Here is a 19285-nt window from a genome sequence, read left to right as displayed (position 1 = left end):
TCTTTCAAAGAGCCGGAACGGGTACGATGGGTCGGATAGCCTCCTCCTGTGCTGTAAGAGTCTATGGTATAAATATAATTTCCGTCTATAGACCATAAATCAATTTTAAGAGATGAATTACAAAAAAAGTAAACTCTCATATTTCAGGAAGATGGATTTAGTGTAAATGAAGTGTTTATGTACGGTGTATATTTGTCTTTCTTGTGAGGGGGGTCGAGAAGTGGGGAACCGGTGCCGCTTTAAGAGGCGTGTGTGGGGCGGGGCGGCTCCAGTGCGGCGGCTGAAGATGGCGGAAGACACGTCGCGCTACCTGAGCGGGGATTATTACCCCCGCAAATTCGGGCCCAAGCCCGACGTGGTGCCCTCGGGAGTGACTGAGAGGAAGATCTCCCCGTTCGGCATCGGGCTGGACAAGCCGGACATGGTGGCGGTGGATGTGGTGAATGTGAAAGAGGAGGAAGGTAAGAGGGAGCGGAGCGGAGCGGCCGCTGGGCCCTGGGACAACGGGTCGGCATCGAGAGTGGTGACAGGGTGACACTGATGGTCACCAACCCCCAAACACCTGGAGCTGTGCGACAGCCACCCCGCGATCGACATATTAGAAAGACTTGCATTTATGTAAAGCTCCATCCGGCATCTCAGAAACTTTTATCAAGCACTTCACACACACACACACACACACAGAATTTCATTGGAATTGCAGTGATTGTTATGTGGGCCGTTTTTTAGCACTGGAAGATCCCATACAGAGACGAGTGACCCGTTAATTCAGTTGAGGAAGTTTTGAGAGCCAGGGCACTGGGAGAACTCTTCGTCGAATAGTGCTCCGCGATCTTTAACATCCACCTGAATTACTGAAACATTGCATGGGATGTGGATCTAATGTCTCATTCACAGGATGGTACCTCTGATCGTGAAGCACTCCCTCAGTACTGTGTCAGCCCTAGGTTGCGTGCTCAGGTCTTGGCGATGGACTTGAACCAACGACCTTCTAATTGAGCCAAGCTGACGCCTTGAGCTCCTTTTTTTTAGAGTGATAAAATGAAGGTAGAAGTTAGGAGAAATCTCTTTGCACACTAGGGTCTTGGAGCTTGAAATGCTTTGCGACAGGATTGAAGCAGAGACCATTGAATCTTTTTGAAGAAAATCCCATGGCACTATTTTGAAGAAGAGCCGGTGAGTTCTCCCTGGTGTCCTGGCCAATATTTATTCCTCAACCAACACCTAAAAACAGATAATCTGGTCATTATCACATTGCTGTTTGTGGGACCTTGCTGTGTGCGAATTGGCTGCTGCATTTCCCACATTACAACAGTAACTGCACTTCCAAATGTACTTAATTGGCTGTAAAGCGCTTTGGGACATCCTGAAGTCATGAATGGCTCCAGATCTAATTTTAGCCTTCAACATAGTCAAAAGAGCTGAATTCCAGAGGTGAGGTGAGAGTGACTGCCCTTGACATCAAGGCAGCATTTGACCGAGTGTGGCACCAAGGAGCCCTCGTAAAATTGAAGTCAATGGGAATCAGGGGGAAAACTCTCCAGTGCTAGAGTCATACCTAGCACAAAGGGAGATGGTAGTGATTGTTGGAGGCCAATCATCTCAGTCCCAGGACATTGCTGCAGGAGTTCCACAGCGCAGTCCCAACCATCTTCAGCAGCTTCATCATTGACCTTCCCTCCGTCATAAGGTCAGAAATGGGAATGTTCGCTGATGATTGCACAATGTTCAGTTCCTTTCGTAACCCCTCAGATAATGAAGCAGTCCGAGCCCACATGCAGCAAGACCTGGACAACATCCACGCTTGGGCTGATAAGTGGCAAGTAACATTCGCACCAGACAAGTGCCAGGCAATGACCATCTCCAACAAGAGAGAGTCTAACCACCTCTCCTTGACATTCAATGGCATTACCATCACCGAATCCCCCACCATCAACATCCTGAGGGTCACCATTGATCAGAAATTCAACTGGACCAGCCAAATACTGTGGCTACAAGAGCAGGTCAGAGGCTGGGTATTCTGTGGCAAGTAACTCACCTTCTGACTCCCCAAAGCCTTTCCACCATCTACAAGGCACAAGTCAGGAGTGTGATGGAATACTCTCCACTTGCCTGGATGAGTGCAGCTCCAACAACACTCAAGAAGCTCAACACCATCCAGGACAAAGCAGCCAGCTTGATTAGCACCCAATCCCCCACCCTAAACATTCACTCCCTTCACCACCGGCGCACTGTGGCTGCAGTGTATACCATCTACAGGTTGCACCTCCCAAACTAGCGACCTCTACCACCTAGAAGGCCAAGGGCAGCAGGCACATGGGAACAACACCACCTGCACGTTCCCCTCCAAGTCACACATCATCCCGACTTGGAAATATATCGTCATTCCTTCATCGTCGCTGGGTCAAAATCCTGGAACTCCCTACCTAACAGCACTGTGGGAGAACCTTCACCGCACAAACTGCAGCGGTTCAAGAAGGCGGCTCACCACCACCTTCTCAAGGGCAATTAGGGATGGGCAATAAATGCTGGCCTTGCCAGTGATGTCCACATCCCATGAACGAATAATAAAAAAAATATAAATGCAAGTCTTTCTTTGAATTAATGAGTAGACCAACCATACACTACGACTTTCTCTTCAAATCTGATTTAGTCACAAGATGTTGCAGTAGTAACATGTGTGATTTTCTTTTAATTAGTGAATGGAGCTGAATTTACTGCGAGGAACTTTATTGTTCGTTAGGCAACTCCAATCGTATGTTACCCTGGTGGCTGTATTTGCTATGTGAGCCTGGACCGTGAGTGATGGCTGGTGATTTCACTTTGCGGCTGGCACAGTCAAATCAGGAACTGTGGTTCACACACAAGCATTTCTGGTAGGAAACACTGGGTGATTATAGTTTCCTACTACTCCTACTAGAGGTTGGCAAACTCAGATTGAGGATTGAGTGTAAGATCTTCCTAGTTTGTATGATTGCCACATGGTGTATTTACCTACTGCGGTAAACCCAGAAGGAAGATTGTATATAGTCTTTAACTCAGTGCGAGGAACCTTTTTTTTTATAGTTGCATGTTTTCTTAGACTTTAGACAGTGAGAAAAACTAATACAATCTATACCGGACATCAACTGTAGATTATATTTTGAAAAACCTGCTGTAATTGACATTACAAATCATTAATCCTCTTGTGTGAACATCATAACTCATCAAGTACGTGGGGCAGTCAGGGTATACATTAACGACCACTGTCCGCACCAAAAGTGAAACAGAACCTTCTATAAATCTGGAGCAGTGCAAGTGCTAGAGAATAACATAGCAAAAAATGGAGGATTAACACCAGTATAGACCTGTTGGGCCGAATGGCCTGTTTCTGTGCTATAGAATTCAATGTAATTCTATGTTTTTAAAAAAAATGATTTCAAAAGTGTAACCTAATCCTGGGTTCAGATGGTGGTTATAAATTCTTTGACCACTGCTCCTATGGATAATCTCTCAATCTTTTAAATTGCATTTTAGCCTTGTAATAACTCCTACATATCCATTACTGCATATTATAATATTCATCTGGTTCTGCAGAACAATTGAAGGCCAAATTCGTAATGTGTGGATGAATGGTGATGGGCTGAATTGTTTCAGTTACAACTTTGTTTTATAATAACTGAACTCTCTTGCATTTTTTTGAATTACACTGTGCCTTTACTTGTGTGATTCAGAGGTGAGGTGAAACAAACTAAAATTCAATGTCGGTGGCCTGGAATTTTTTGTGGTTATCAAGTTTTTAGGTTGATAGCTACAGTGGCTAATTGAGGGGGAGGTGAAGCCAGATGCAGAGTTTTGCATTTTCTACCAAGCTGATTTTAACTCTTAAATAATTTACTTTTGTTACGCCAAACCTAAGGGGTCCATGTTCATTCAACCAAGAGAATCATTTAAGTTACGTTCATTAATGGTGGGCATACAATAGAAAATATGTTCCTATATAATCTGTTGCCAGTGGTTTATTTGTATGTGCCATTTGACTTGCCACTCTTGCTGATTTATTATAATGCAAAACTGCAGATGGGGAGAAAGAGATTTATTTTGTTCTTTGCTTTTCTTAAATGTAGGTCACTAAGTGGCAGCATATTTTATTGATCACTGTCCTAAATCTCTTGCATTTAATCTTATATCTATGCACCCATCATTCTAGTGCCCCCAATCACTAGATACAGTCCGTTTCTATCAACCTGTCCCATTACTGTCATAATTTTACTCACCCGGTAATCTCCTTTGTCCTAATGAAAACAGCCCCAATTTTTCATGTCTTTTTTCGCATTTCTTTTTCCTCATACCAGGCAACATCTTTGTGACTATGCGCTGTACCCTCTCTCTTACCTCAACATCCTTGCTATAGTATGGAGCCCAAAACTGCATGCAGTATTCCAATTGTGGTCTTACGTTTAGGTAAATCTATATAAAACCCTAGTATCAACTTCTATATTTTATATCTATTATACTCAGTATTTAGCTTTTTCTATGGCATTATCTACTTGAGGTGCTGCTTTTAATGTCTTGTGAACCCCAAACTCTTCTGCTATTCCATATCACCCAGCCTTCCCCCATTCAAAGTATAATTACCTTTTTTCACCAAAATGAATCACCTCACATTTACTGACATTTCTTCTGCCATTTCTTTGCCCATTCCATCATCTTATCAGTAACTCTTGTCAGCTTCATTTGGTCCTCCAGAATTATTTACAATGCCTCTTAATTTAGTTTTGTCTGCACATTTGGACTAGCCCTCTATTCAAATCATTGACATACACAGTGAAGGGAAGCAGGATATTGAATATTGTTGGATATTGGTACCCACTCGCAAACAGTCTGAGAAGCTCTGTTCCCTCCCCTCTAACTAGTTTTTAATCCAACTTTCTGCCTTTCCCCTAATTCCATACCTCTTCTGTGTGATACCTTGTCAAAGGCTTTCTGAAAGTCCATGTGCACCGCATCCATGGCATTTCCCCATCCATCATATCTATCACCTCCTCAAAGAACTCTATTAAATTTGTCAAGCATGTTCTTACTTTCTGAAATCTGTGTTGGTTGCATCTACTCACTTTCTTTTCATCTAGATATTTAGTAACTTCATCTTTAAAGATTCCAAAAATGTCCCTACCACAGATGTTAAACTAATTGGCCTGCAATTACCCAGGTGAGCTTTGTTTCCCACTTTGAAAATAGATATTACATTGGCCACTCTTCAGTCCTCCAGCATGCATCCACACTGACTAGATCCCTGAAATTAAATCTCCAGGGCCTCCACTATTTCTTCCCCCATTTCCCTCTGGATCCTTGAATGCATCCTGTCAGTCGCAGCACTTTGTCTCATGTAGCTTAACTAACTTCTCTAATACTTTCATTCGATATAATATCCTCATCTCACTTTTAACCAATTCAGGATTTACCTCCTCCACAGCATCCTTCTCTTTCGTAAACACTGATGTGAAGTACTTGTTCCATACCCTCACCAATTTCTGTTTATCTTCTATTAACATAGTATCATCTCCTCTCAAGATCTTGTCTAATGTTTAACAGTATATATTTTACTGAAATATTTGTAGAATAATTTACTGTTCTGTTTAATATTTTTGAGATTCTCTCCTCACACTCCATCTTTGCTTTCCTTATCTCCCTCTTAACCTCCGTCCTTATTTTCTCATATTCTCTTATTTTTATCAGCAACAATAACAACTTGCATTTATATAGCATCTTTAATGTAGTAAAACCTGTCAAGGTGCTTCATAGGGCGTTATCAAACAAAATTTGACACGGAGCCGCATAGAGATATTAGGACAGGTGGCCAAAAGCTTGATCAAAGAGGTAGGTTTTAAGGAGTGTCTTAAAAGAGGAGAGAGAGGTAGACAGGTGGAGAGGTTTAGGGAGGGAATTCCAGAACTTAGGGCCTAGGCAGCTGAAGGCATGGCCACCAATGGTGGGCCGATGAAAATCAAGGATCATACCTGTAGGCTCCAAATGCCCTCTTCTGCAATTTTAGTTCATTTCTAACTTCTTTACCCATGGCCTCGTGAAACCTGGAATAGTCTTTTTGTAATATATTTATTCTACACCTTTGCAGTCTCCTTTTTAAGCATATCCCATTGTTGATGTACAATTTCTCTTTCCACCGTACCTCAACTGGCTCTCTCCATCTTTGTGAAATATGCCCTTTTCCAACCTGGTGTCCTTGTGTTTGGTACTAACTTTTTCCCTTTCTGTTTGGACCATCAACCTTTTATATTCTGTACAAAGCAAGATCTCAAACAGCTAATAAGACAAATTATGAGTTAAACTGTTTTCAGTAGTGCTGATTGAGGGAAGAATGTTAGGTAGGACACCTGGAGGACTCTCTTGAATAGTGACGTGGGATGCACCTGAACAAGCAGATGAGGCCTCAGTTTAGCGTCTAGTCCAAAAGATGGCACCTCCTACAATACAGCGCTGCTTCAGTACTGTACTGAATTGTCAGCCTATGTTATGTGCTCAAGAGATTACAGTATAAGAGGAAGACCATTCAACCCACCTAATTCATCCATCCAGAAAGATCCCAAAGTTCAGCCATCCAATTGCAGCTTGCAGTTGTTTCTAAAAATCTATTCCTATCAGTGCTAAGTAAGTACTTGAATTACTTACTTGCAAATGTGGAAGATTGTTGCTACCTTTCCTCATTTGATAATGGCCCACCTCTCTATAGATCCCTGTGGAACAATACTTGCCAGATTCTGTCAGACTAAGAAACATCATATGTGTTTACTTACCTGAGAAGCTACAAAGTGGCAAAAGTGTTATTTGACTATCTATATTTTAAGAATGTGAGGTAATCAGCCCATGGAGTGATGTCATTTTCCAGAGTTTTAATTTGTCTCTGATAAAAGCGTTACTGGTTCCTCCGATTAGGTACTTGCAGTTTGCCAAGTTTACCAGAAATTCAGAAGCCATTACTAACTACTTGATTATGGGAGGCTTCTTTTCCAGTTCATAATCTGCTAGGCTTTCTCTGACGTTCATTCTGTTCATCTTATTTTTAAATTTTATTGTACTTTGAATATTTGTTTAATATGTATTTCTGATTATTTCTTGGTCTAAATTCAACCTCCTGTACTACTGCTTCAGTCTCATGGGGCAGACTCCAGAGCTTTATTTAAATTTTTGTTCAATTTTATTCAGCTTTCCCTCATACAGTTATAATATTTCTCAGTCTAAATTCAACTTCCTGTGATGCTCTTGTGGCCTCTGGGTCAGTGTGTCTGACTCCAGAGCTGCTGAAATTAATTTTATTTTCCTGATCCCAGTGCTTTGCTCCTTGGTTACTTGCCACATTAGTCACTGGCTGTTCTGCTCTCAGTCCCCAGTAATTTGCTCCCTGGCCACCTGCAAAAGAATAGGACTTTTCCACACGGGAATGAACCAAAAACAGCGATCGATGCTGCAGCCTCACGCATCGTTTCAGGAATTGACCAGGGTCAGAGGAAATTCTTCCAAATATTAAAACTTTGCATGTAGTTCTACCTTTTAGATTTTTTTCCTTTGCATTTATTTGTAGTTCTTTGGAGGGAATTTGATAGCTATGCTTACAGAAGAAGGATCTGATGACAGGTACATGATTTTAGGTATAACTTAGTTAATTCAACTTAAATTAAAAATCTGGGGTAAACACCATCACCACGTTCCAGGCCCTAGACTACCCATAAGCAATCCCATAGTACATCCACTATCATTTTAAATTAGTAAGTATGGAACTTTGTCACTAGACAGATAATCGTTAAAAAATATGCTTTGCACATAGATAGGTAAAAACTCTTGAATTTCAACCCTTGGTATTTTGTTGTCATTGTCTGGTGATGATAACACCATTGACTGATTTTGCTTAAGTGGAAAGAATTTGTTTTGAGTGACCTTTTAATACATTACGCTTTTCAAAATGGCTAGTTCCACTTGAATCACATTTTTCAGTCCTTTCAGAGCAAATCACCAGGCTTTTGTCCAAGGTTTGAAGATCAATGTAGGATTTCAGAGATGAAAAACTTGAAACATTTTTGAGATATTTAGCTTAGTTTCAGTGTCTAATCTGTATATTGGAGGAAACCCTGCATTATCATCAAAACAATATTTTCTGCTGTTTCTTACTATTTTAATTTGTTTTATTTCTTTTATGTACCAATATAAGTTGGGACTGGCCAAAAGAACCACAAGGAATATTTTCAGTGATGTACCTACTTGAGTTCCTAACTACTGGGCATATACATCAAACAGAAAGAGGAGTGGGTAGTGCATAGAATCATACAGCACAGAAGGAGGCCATTCGGCCCGTGCCTGTGCCGGCTCTTTGATAGAGCTATCCAATTAGTCCCATTCTCCTGTTCTTTCCCCATAGCCCTGCAATTTTTTCCTTTTCAAGTATATATCCAGTTCCATTTTAAAAGTTACTATTGAATCTGCTTCCACCACTCTTTCAGGCATTGAATTCCAGATCACGACAACTCGCTGCGTAAAAAAAATTCTCCTCATCTCATCCTCCGGTTCTTTTTCAAATTAACTTAAATCTGTGTTCTCTGGTCACTGACCCTCCTGCCCGTGGAAACCGTTTCTCCTTATTTACTCTTATCAAAGCCCCTCATAATTTTAAACACCTTTATTAAATCGTCCCTTAACCTTCTTTGCTCTAAGGAGAACAATCCCAGCATCTCTAGTCTCTCCATAACTGAAGTCCCTCATCCCTGGTATCTTTTAGTAAATCTCTGCAACCTTTCCAAGGCCTTGACATGCACCTAAAGTGTGGTGCCCAGAATTGGACACCATACTCCAGCTAAGGCCTAACCAGTGATTTATAAAAGTTTAGCAGTTGGTTATCACACTGTCTTTTCATCGCATGGGACAAATCCAACCCAGACTGATGAGGCAAAAAGTTCACCGATCGGGAAACAGAGAGTAATGGTGAACGGTTGTTTTTCGGACTGGAGGGAGGTGTAAAGTGGTGTTCCCCGGGGGTCGGTCCAAAGACCACTGCTTTTCTTGATATATACTAATGACTTGGACTTGGGTGTACAGGGCACAATTTCCAAATTTGCAGATGACACAAAACTTGGAAGTGTAGTGAATAGTGAGAAGGATAGTGATAAACTTCAAAAGGATATAGACAGGCTGGTGGAATGGGTGGACACGTGGCAGATGAAACTTAACTTAGAAAAATGCGAAGTGATACATTTTGGTAGGAAGGAGAGGCAATATAAACTAAAGGGCACAATTCTAAAAGGGGTACAGGAACAGAGAGATCTGGGGGTGTATGTGCACAAATCTTTGGAGATGGCAGGACAAGTTGAGAAAGTGGTTAAAAAAGCATACGGATCCTGGGCTTTATAAATAGAGGCCTAGAATACAAAAGCAAGGAAGTCATGATGAACCTTTATAAAACACTGGTTCGGCCACAACTGGAGTATTGTGTCCAGTTCTGGGCACCGCACTTCAGGAAAGATGTGAATGCCTTAGTGAGGGTGCAGAAAAGATTTACTAGAATAATTCCAGGGATGAGGGACTTTAGTTACGTGGATAGACTGGGTAAGCTGGGGTTGTTCTCCTTGGAACAGCGAAGGTTGAGAGACATTTGATAGAGGTATTCAAAATCATGAAGGGTCTAGACAGAGTAGATAGAGAGAAACTGTTCCCAATGGCAGAAGGGTCAAGAACCAGAGGACGTAGATTTAAGGTGATTGGCAAAAGAACCAAAGGTGACATGAGGATAAACTTTTTTATAGTGAGTGGTTAGGACCTGGAATGCACTGCCAGAGGGGGTGGTGGAAGCAGATTCAATCCTGGCTTTCAAAAGGGAACTGGATAAGTACTGGAAAGGAAAAAATTTGCAGGGCTACGGGGATAGGGCGGGGAGTGAGACCAGCTGGATTGCTCTTGCAAAGAGCCGGCACGGACTCGATGGGCCAAATGGCCTCCTTCTGAGCTGTAACCTTTCTATGATTCTATTCTTTGATCACCCCAAACTGCCTATAATTTGAAACTAAGTTGGCAGCCTCTCTCAAAGGTCAAAGGATAACTATTGTAGGAAATAAAAATGTTGGAAACTGGATGGTGAACTGGGTAAGCACACTGTTCTTTTACTTTTGTGATTTTTGGTTTGAATGCCAGCCACAGACTGATGGAATGAAAGTCTCTTCTTTCTCACATTGTTGTGACAAGGTATCACCAATTTAAGATTGTCACTGAATGAGGAGAGAGGTTACAAGAAATCTCTTTACACACTGGATTGTTGGATCATGGAACAGAGAGTAGTTGAGGCAGAGATCCTTGCATCTTTTAAGTGAAAAATGGATAAATATTTGAAGTAGAGGAAAATGAAGTGCTGTGGAGAGAGAGCAGGGCAGTGGCATTAGTTCTGTATCACTCCAGCAAACAGCCAGCACAGACACAACGGGCTGAATGGGGCCTCCTGTGCTGTAAACCTCTATGGCTCTTGCGTGAAAACTTTCCGGGCATTCTTGTTTCGCTTCCTATTCAACACAAAAGTATGCATAATTTTTCACTGTTACTTGGAGAAACCATAAATGAAAGGCTGGTGTAGTGATTTGGAAAATGCACAGTAACAAACAGTTATAGAGCACCTCTACCAAAGCAAAGAACCCTAAGGTGCTTCACAAAAAGAAGGGGAGGGGGTGGACACTGAGCAGGACTTACAAAAACTATGAGAGACAACAAAGGTGTAGTTGAAGAGGTTGTGAGGAGACTTTTGAAGATGGGGCGAGGTTTAGAAAAAATTCTATAATGCAGGACTGTGGTGGCTAAAGGCTATGCCCCCTTATAGGAAGGGGAGGTATACAGGTTGACATTGGAAAACCAGGGGTGTGAACTGAGACACAGGGCTGGGTGAAGTTGCAGAGCTAAGGAGGGAATTGTAGACTGAAGAAAATTGTAGCACCACAGCTAACAGCACAGACTGGAGATTAAATCTGGGACCACTTTTGTCTGCATTGCATTGCACTGCTACTCATTGTGCAACAGTTTAGACATTGGGAGAGCCTCAATGGCTGCAATGGAGATTTGAAAAAATATCAAACAATGAAGAATTTGCTACAAATGTGTGATCTATGGTGAATAATCTTTATCATTATCTTGTTATTTATTATGCTTCTCATTGTGAGGCCTACATTAATAAATGTAGGCCTCACAATGAGAAGCATAAAATAAAATTGCTGGACTATAACTTGGTGTTGTAAAATTGTTTACAATACATTAATAAAGACAGCTGCACACCACTTACTGCTTGTGTGTCCAAATATTTGCTTGATAGATCTTCTTTGTAGTCCCTGGTGCTTTCATTCAGCCTTTCCCCTCTTAGCAGTCATTCCCAAAATAGCAAGTGTACTGTGCTGATGTTTTCAATATATAGCATTGGAACGTGCTTTGAAAAGCAGGAAGGAGTACCCTAATGGGAAAATCCAAGATTAACATTAAAATTCATCTCTTCAAATAATGGGTTATTTGTGGTATTTTTTTTAAAGTTTGTTTTATATAGTAATTCATGTACTTTTTGGTTTGAAGTTTTCTTCTTAAAGTGTAGTTGATTTAAAGTGACTTAAGCAAATATTTGTATAGCTTAACCAATTTTTTTTTGATATTCCAGTGCACAGGAGAAAACAGGACACCACTACTTATCTCTTGGTAAGTACAGTATTTAACACTAAATTTCTCCTTTTCTTTACTCATACAGAACATGTGAGAGTTAATGATCCACAATGACTAGCCTGTAACTATCCTGTCTGAGGGAGTTTATATGGTAATGATGACGAGAAACCCAAGAACACCTTTTGTGAAATGCTGCCTCTTAATTGATAACATCTAACGGTGCTTTTCGTGTGTTAATTAACTAAACTTTCAATTAATTTCAGATTCTTGACTCTTGGTCATTTTGACATCTTTCCTGTTGAAGAGGGTACTGTTGGCATACCAAAAAATATTAATTAAAGAAACTGGGACATCAGAGTTATAGGACATCCAGTAGCACAGAATGAAAAGATGTGGGGTTGTTATTAGTTTCCATTAGACACTCAATTCCTGACCTTAGTGGTGGTGCTGGAGATGCTGAGCAAAGCCCAAGCTTTTCCCTGTGGCGTGAAAGAAGATTGGAGGAGGAGCCACTCAAACCATTTACGCTTCCATTCTGGTGACTGCTCACAAAAAAACATTGGCAGAGGCCAGGCAACAGGTTGCTCATCTGCACTTTTAAGTGGGGAAAATATTGTGTGGCATTGAGAAGCCGAGACATGGCTCACCACTAGGCTAAGGGAAAATATCTGGCACCTCTGTCTTTCACCAGACCACCAGAAATGGGAGTTAATTTGAGCATTTACCTACCAATAGGTTGTAAAAGGTGGTATTGGTGCCTCCCAATTTGAATTCTGACTCTGATGTTCATCCTTACCCATTGTTACGAAATGTGAGGCTAGTTCTGTGCTGGGGTGTTTGGAAGCTGTATTGAGATTTTGGCCCATTATTTTCACTTCAGAGTTGGTGTTGATTTACCTGACTTTACCTGGAGTCGAACAAATTTCCCAGAATTAAAGAACCATTTCTAATCTTGTTGTGCAGTGCTACATAATCTGAATTTTCAATAAATGCAATTTATGGTTGAAGCTTATGCTAAACTTCCTCCTTATCCAGCCATTATAGGATCCGACTGTAAAGTCAGAAATGAGCAGCAATGTTTGATACTGTATCTCCAGCCTACACCAACCTGTTGCTAAGCACTTTAGTGGGAGGATGCGTTAGTCTCACATCCAGTGTGCATCTTCGCCAAAACCCCTTCCATAGAGTCTGGATTAAATAGTTGGTGATGAATAAGCCTGGTATATGGCATTAAACATGAACGTCTGGACCATCAGGGTGACTGGCTTTTCATAAAGTGTTCACCACACTGAAGGCAAATGTCTGTTGGTAACTGATGAGGAAATTTTGAGGCTTCAGACAAAAGGTGTTATCCAGAAGTTAGTATGTGAATACATAGTAATATATACAGGTTTGGTGCCCAGCATGATTGGGTTGCAAAGAGGCAAGCTATTACACTTGAAGCTGTGCACTTTGAATAATTTTTTGGAATGGTATGGTGCGTATCCATGCTGTAGTTAGGAGGATGGTGGCAATTCACTCAAATTTACAATGAGCTGCTCATCATGCTACTTGGAAGGAGTTCTGCTATCTACCTAGTTTGGGCTCAAACTTGTGCTTGTCGCTTGTTTAATGATCAACTAATAACTATGCTTGAAGCAGAACAAGTGGTTTTTTTGAAGCCTCGTTGGTTCCAGGATTATATGACTAATGAAGGGAAATTGGAATCAAAACAATTCTCTGTTGCAGACTCAGTAATCTACTCTCTGACTCAGGTAGGTCTACAGGACTCCAGAGTTAAGGTTCTTCCCATTCAGCTCCAGAAAACCCTATGAGACAATTCCCTACTGGGTAGGTGGTCCTCACTGGGTTAGCTTTACCAGTGTGCGCTGTGCTAGTAAGCTGCATGGTTTTAGCCAAATGAGCTTCAGCATCCCTACACACAGTTTGCTCTTGCCAATCTGCACCTAAGTACTCCAGGCTTAGATAAGTAACATCTATCTACAAAAAAGTGCGCACTGAACATTAGAAATTCTACTTGTATGGAGTTGTTAATAGTTTGGTTTGGAGACTCACTGATGAGACCAAATCCAACCACTTCTTTGTATTCCACATCAGCCACATCTCTCCAACACCTTCCAATTCCACTTCCTTCTTCTGCCCCTGGAAAAAACTGTTCCTCCAACTCACTTACAACTGCCTAATCTTTGGCCCTGCAGTAGCCGCAATACTTCTGCTTCATCGATTTGCTCAACCATTCCCTTCAGCCCCACCTCTAATGCCCTTTACCACTTCACAACACACTCTCTCTTTCACACATATAGCCCTGGTATGTCCCCATCTTTACAGACTTGAGCATATCTAGCACACAGCTGGTTTAGCCATCCATCATCAGAACCGACTGGACCACATCGTATGTTATCAGTCTTCCCTCTCCTCCGCCAAAACCATCCACTACTCCAGGATAACCCCTGGATTTAACGGTCTCCTTAAACCACTCCCCTCCACCCTCATCTTTAACAACATGGACTTCCTTATTACTAAGATTGAAACCATGCGTTCTGCTGCTTACCCCCTTTCCTTAGCCCACCAAGATAAAATTCCCTTCAGGCTTCCCCATGCCCAAGCCGTGAACCTGTCTCTTTCTAGTTTCTCTCCTATCTCCGCTTATCCCTCTCCGAGCTCATCTCACCCATGAGATCTACTTCCTGCTCCACTAAAGGAGGAGCACGCAACTTCCTTTTCTGGCCCTCATGCTAGCTGACATTGTAAATAGTTCCACCTCCTCAAGTACTGACCCCTGTTTCAAAACCATCATCACCACCATTCTGCAGCATGGCTAACCTCCTAATTCTGTCCCCAAAATCTGTCCACTGCCTACAAGGCACAAATCAGGAGTGTGATGGAATACTCTACACTTGCCTGGATAGATGTAGTCGTAACAACACTCAAGAAGCTTGACCCCATCCAGGACAAAGCAGTCACTTGATCGGCACCTCATCGACTAGCCTAAACATTCACCCCCTCCTCCACCACCAGCATACTGTGGTTGCAATGTGTACTATCTATGCACTGCAGCAATTCACCAAGGCTTCATCGGCATCACCCCCCAAACCTGCTGCCTCCACTACCTAGAAGGACAAGGGCAGCAAGTATGTGGGAACAACGTTACCTCCAAGGTCCCGTCCAAGTCTCACAGTATCCTGACTTGGACACGTATCGCCATTCCTTCCTTGTTGCTGGGCCAAAATCCTAGCACTCTCTACCTAACAGAATTGTGGGAGCACCTTCATCACATGGACTGCAACAGTTCAAGAAGAAGATCTTGGAATTCAGCTCTTTTGTCCATGTTTGGACCAAGGCTGTGATGAGGTCTGGAGCCGAGTGGCGGAACCCAAACTGAGCATCGGTGAGCAGGTTATTGGTGAGTAAGTGCTGCTTGATAGCACTATCGACGACACCTTCCATCACTTTGCTGATGATTGGGAGTAGAATGATGGGGCGGTAAATGGCCGGATTGGATTTGTCCTGCTTTTTGTGGACAGGACATACCTGGGCAATTTTCCACATTGTCAGGTAGATGCCAGTATTGTAGCTGTACTGGAACAGTTTAGCTAGAGGCGCGGCTAGTCCTGGAGCACCACCTTCTCTGGGAAACTAGGGATGGGCAATAAATACTGGCCTTGCCATCGTCGTCCATATCCCGAGAATGAATATTAAAAATCCGCTAAATATAGTGTTGCCTTATGCTGTAATTTGATTGGACAATGATGACATGATTTGTTGTAAAATATGCTTACTTATAAATAAATGTCCTATTTCCATTGCTTGAGCAACAATGACAAGGTGACATCGCAAGTCCTCTAATCTTAAACGAAAGGGGAAAATCAAGTGAACGCCAAAGTTCAGCTGGGCAGTCTGGCAGAAGCATCAGAGGATGTGGTAAAGATGGAACTTATAGAAGTGGAGAAAGGAATAACAAATGTGAATAAGAAATGTGGTAATTAGACTGGTGAAGAAGAATATGAAGTTTTGTATACTTGCAGCATCCTCCTGCCAATTAGATATAAATACCCAAAACTAAGAATCTGCTTTTCGTTCAGTGCAAAAAAAAAAGAATTGTATGTGCTACCCCATTATCTAATGAATAAAGGTGTCAGCCATTCCAGTCTTAAGCCATGCAGGCCAGAAAGTCCTGATTTATGTTAAGTCGGCAGATCATAACCAGGCAGTAGTTAGGGTGCTACTATTGGCCTTGGTACCACTGGGCTAGAGAAGGGAAAAAATTAGCCCTTTTTTTGTTCCAGTTACACCTATTGGAAAGTGCACAATTGTGCATGTTGGGTAAGAACTGATTTGGGCTCAGCTGCGATTCCCTCCAGAGTCAGATAGACCGATAGCACTTACTGTCTGGGCTCGTACATTAAGAATGGCAACTTGGATAAGGTACTGGAGGGCAGCCCTTAGAACTGTATGTCAGAGGAGGTGGCACCTAGAGGAGTGAAAAGGCAGAAAGGAAACTTAGCTTCTCAAACAACTTACTTTTTTTTACATGTAAGCTGCAGGTACTTTTCCTGTACATGGAACAGGAATAAAATAGTTAGTTGTTTTGAAGATGTTCAGTTTTTCTCTTTTTTTAAAAAAAATAAAAATAACATTACTACCAAATTTTCAGGAAAATTTTGTATTGCTATGCGAAATACCTGTAGGTACCTATCAGGTTACCCTATATTCTGTTATACTTGCAATGCTAGTTTGCCATTGGTTTCAAGCTCTGAATCTGTATAAATAGTTCATTGTAGGTTGTGGCAGTTATAGTGGCTGATCATACTGCTGTGCAAGGACAGTGTGGAGCTCTGCCCATGTATACTTGCTACCTCTGCATATGGACAATATGCCTTCAATTCTGCATATAAAGCTGTGTTCATTTTTTTAATATATCCCATTTATTTTTCTAAAGTTTATTTTCTCCCTCGATTTGCTCTGCTCTCACAAGCACTATATTAACTGTACGACAACAACTTGCATTTATATAGCGCCTTTAATGTAATAAAATGTGCCACGGCATTTCACTATAGCTGAGCAGGTGGGTAACCTACCTCACCAATGCTCCTCTTTGCCAGGATGTGTGAGAGAGCACTTGTTGATGACTCTACCCCTGATATTTCTGTCAACACCCCCTACGGTGGCAAGAGGTTTAGGCACTGATTGATATCTCCCATGCCATGTAGCCTAGATCAGGAACTTAGTGAATTAAATCTGTGCCCATTCACTCTGAGGTGATGCTCATTGCCGTTGCCCCATTCTAACTACATTTCACGTTTTAAAATAGTTTAATCTATTCAATTAAAATATTTTCCCATAAACTGATCAGCTGTGGGAGTTTGAAAACGAGCAAAAAAACATTCATGTCTGTTCACCACTTTAGAGCAAGTTATGCAGAGGGCAGAATTTAAAATGGGGTGACCTAATTTCGTACCCAGTCTACATTACATTTTTGGGACAGTTGTTATGAATATAGTGGTCTGAAATTTCTCCTGAAAGTATAGCTTGACATGGACAAAATGGGCACCTGAGAAGAGGCTGCATCCAATAAATGTGGGACTTGACCACTAGGTGGGGCCATTGTAAAACTAATCTGCTTCAGAATTGCAGTTCCCAGTTGCATTATCATTTGTCAGTTGCAAGGAAAAAAGATTGCGTCAAAGATGAGAAAATATTTTCAGATTTATCAAGTACAATCAAATGAGGAAGGCTGTGAAAAATTGGTGTATAAAGTAGTATCATACTGTGGACAAAAACAAGTCTGTTGGAGCAGGGCCACACTCTGCTCTATCATCATGGCAGAGTCATCAGCTGTCATGCCCCTGCACTCTGGAACACACTTCCTAAATACATGTATATATTGGAATAGACAATTCCTTATCAGTATTAACAAAGAAAATTAAAATGTTGGCATAAATCTTACTTTTTGCCACTGATTGATCCTGTGTCACTGAGTGAATAATTTGTCGATTCATTACTAATGATCATGGCTATCACCAAGCCATGGAATGCTTCAGGCCTGACTATAGGTAGCTAGGGGCGGGGGGGGCATCAGAGGACTGTGCCACGTAAATTAATTTGTGTCTCTTTTACACATGTAACATTTAAAAGATGCTTTGATACTTACAGTAATGCTTACGTTGCATGTTATGCAACAAAAAGAATAAGGCATCAAATGGAGCTTTCTTGAGATGCAGTGAGATGAAAATAAACAAATTGAATCTATAATACAATATGACCTGAATTGGCATCACTGGATCAATTAGTACTTCTATAGTCTGATATATTGGAATGTTTTGTTTATTTTTTTCTGCTCTACAAATATTTTATCCCCCTTGGCAGTATTGCACTCTATGTTTTAAAAATATTTTTGTTGGATCTAAACAATCTTGATTTTCTTGGTCAGCTAATATTCGCACAGGGTATGTTTCTCAAGGCAGTTTATTCCTCCATCCCACTCTTAGTTTCTCTTCTTCAGTTAGTGTTTACCTCTTTTGAACACTGCATTTTTGGAGGTCTTTGGGGAGGGGAATCCAAATGCTGATCCTTACAGTGCAGATCTTTCAGTCTACAAGAAGGAAAAGTGCTACCACTAATTCAGGGGATTGTATGTCATGAGTTTATAACTGGAGGAAACATACTCACAACCTGTTAATGTTTTTCCACTATCTGGTGTTGGCAGTAACATGGATTATAAATAATGAATGAGTGGGGGACTGAAGACCATGATTTCTGAGTTTTCCATGTTTACTTGTGTCTTGCTCTTCTGCTCGGTGATGCACGTCCAGAGACTGCAGACTTTTATGAATTGCTTACATTGTAGTGAGGACATTGTGTCCCAGACCTAGTTTTGTAGCAGGGATTTTTTTTGTATTGTAGGGACACCCATCCTTTGGACATGCTCTAGACAGTGTTCTGAAAAGCTGACAGTAGGTGTCAATTGCAGTTATTCTCTGCTAGTTTGTACTAAATTACATGGCATCCACCTGCCGACTTATATGCATCTCTTCACTGGTTAACCATGCGGACATAAATGTCAACTTAAAACTGTTTCACCCTAACCATCTAGTAAACTCCACTGAGTACAATCTTATGGATGCTTACATTGTTACCTTCCTTATTCTGTGAGCTTTGCTGCAAGAATTACTGAAATTAACTTTATAAGAAGCCAATATGGAATTCAAATCTAGGAAACTGTTCCATGGATTTTGGCAGGGCTAGATGCCCTCTGATATTTTTGCACAAGTGGCTATTGATCAGGCGTTAACTGACACAATGTTGGTGGGTTATTTGACCATGTGGGTCATCACTGCCGAGCCTGATCCTGTCCTCATTCTACCTCCTCTGCAAAACTCACTGGATAGAGATCAGAAACTTGAACTCTGGCTAACATCCTAAGTCAGTACAGACAAGAGATGCAACCATGGGACTTCCTGGCCTGTAGGGCTCAGTAGCACATTCACCCATATTCCTATCCAGTCTGCCATGAGGGAGCTGAATCCAGATTGTTTAAAATGTTTTGTTTAGCCATCAATAAATTAACGAGCCCACGTCCTGTTCTTGTTTAAGTGAAACCTAAAGAGAGCTATTTGTG

At 41.4% G+C, this 19285-nt stretch overlaps 1 protein-coding gene across 1 annotated transcript in view; it reads left to right on the top strand.

The window, feature by feature from the left end:
• Positions 1-279: 279 nt before the first annotated feature.
• The window catches only part of slc30a6 (solute carrier family 30 member 6), a 111034-nt gene continuing 92028 nt past the window's right edge, over positions 280-19285 (top strand). Inside the window, exons 1-2 of the mRNA XM_067988694.1 lie at positions 280-461; positions 11666-11703. Coding sequence (XP_067844795.1) covers positions 287-461; positions 11666-11703 — 213 coding nt within the window. The 5' untranslated portion in view covers positions 280-286. The remainder of the gene's footprint in view (positions 462-11665; positions 11704-19285) is intronic.

This window comes from Heptranchias perlo, chromosome 8, assembly GCF_035084215.1.
Source record: "Heptranchias perlo isolate sHepPer1 chromosome 8, sHepPer1.hap1, whole genome shotgun sequence".
Lineage (NCBI taxonomy): Eukaryota > Metazoa > Chordata > Chondrichthyes > Hexanchiformes > Hexanchidae > Heptranchias > Heptranchias perlo.
Note: the sequence above shows the minus strand (reverse complement) of the source record. Positions and strands in the feature narration are given on the sequence as shown.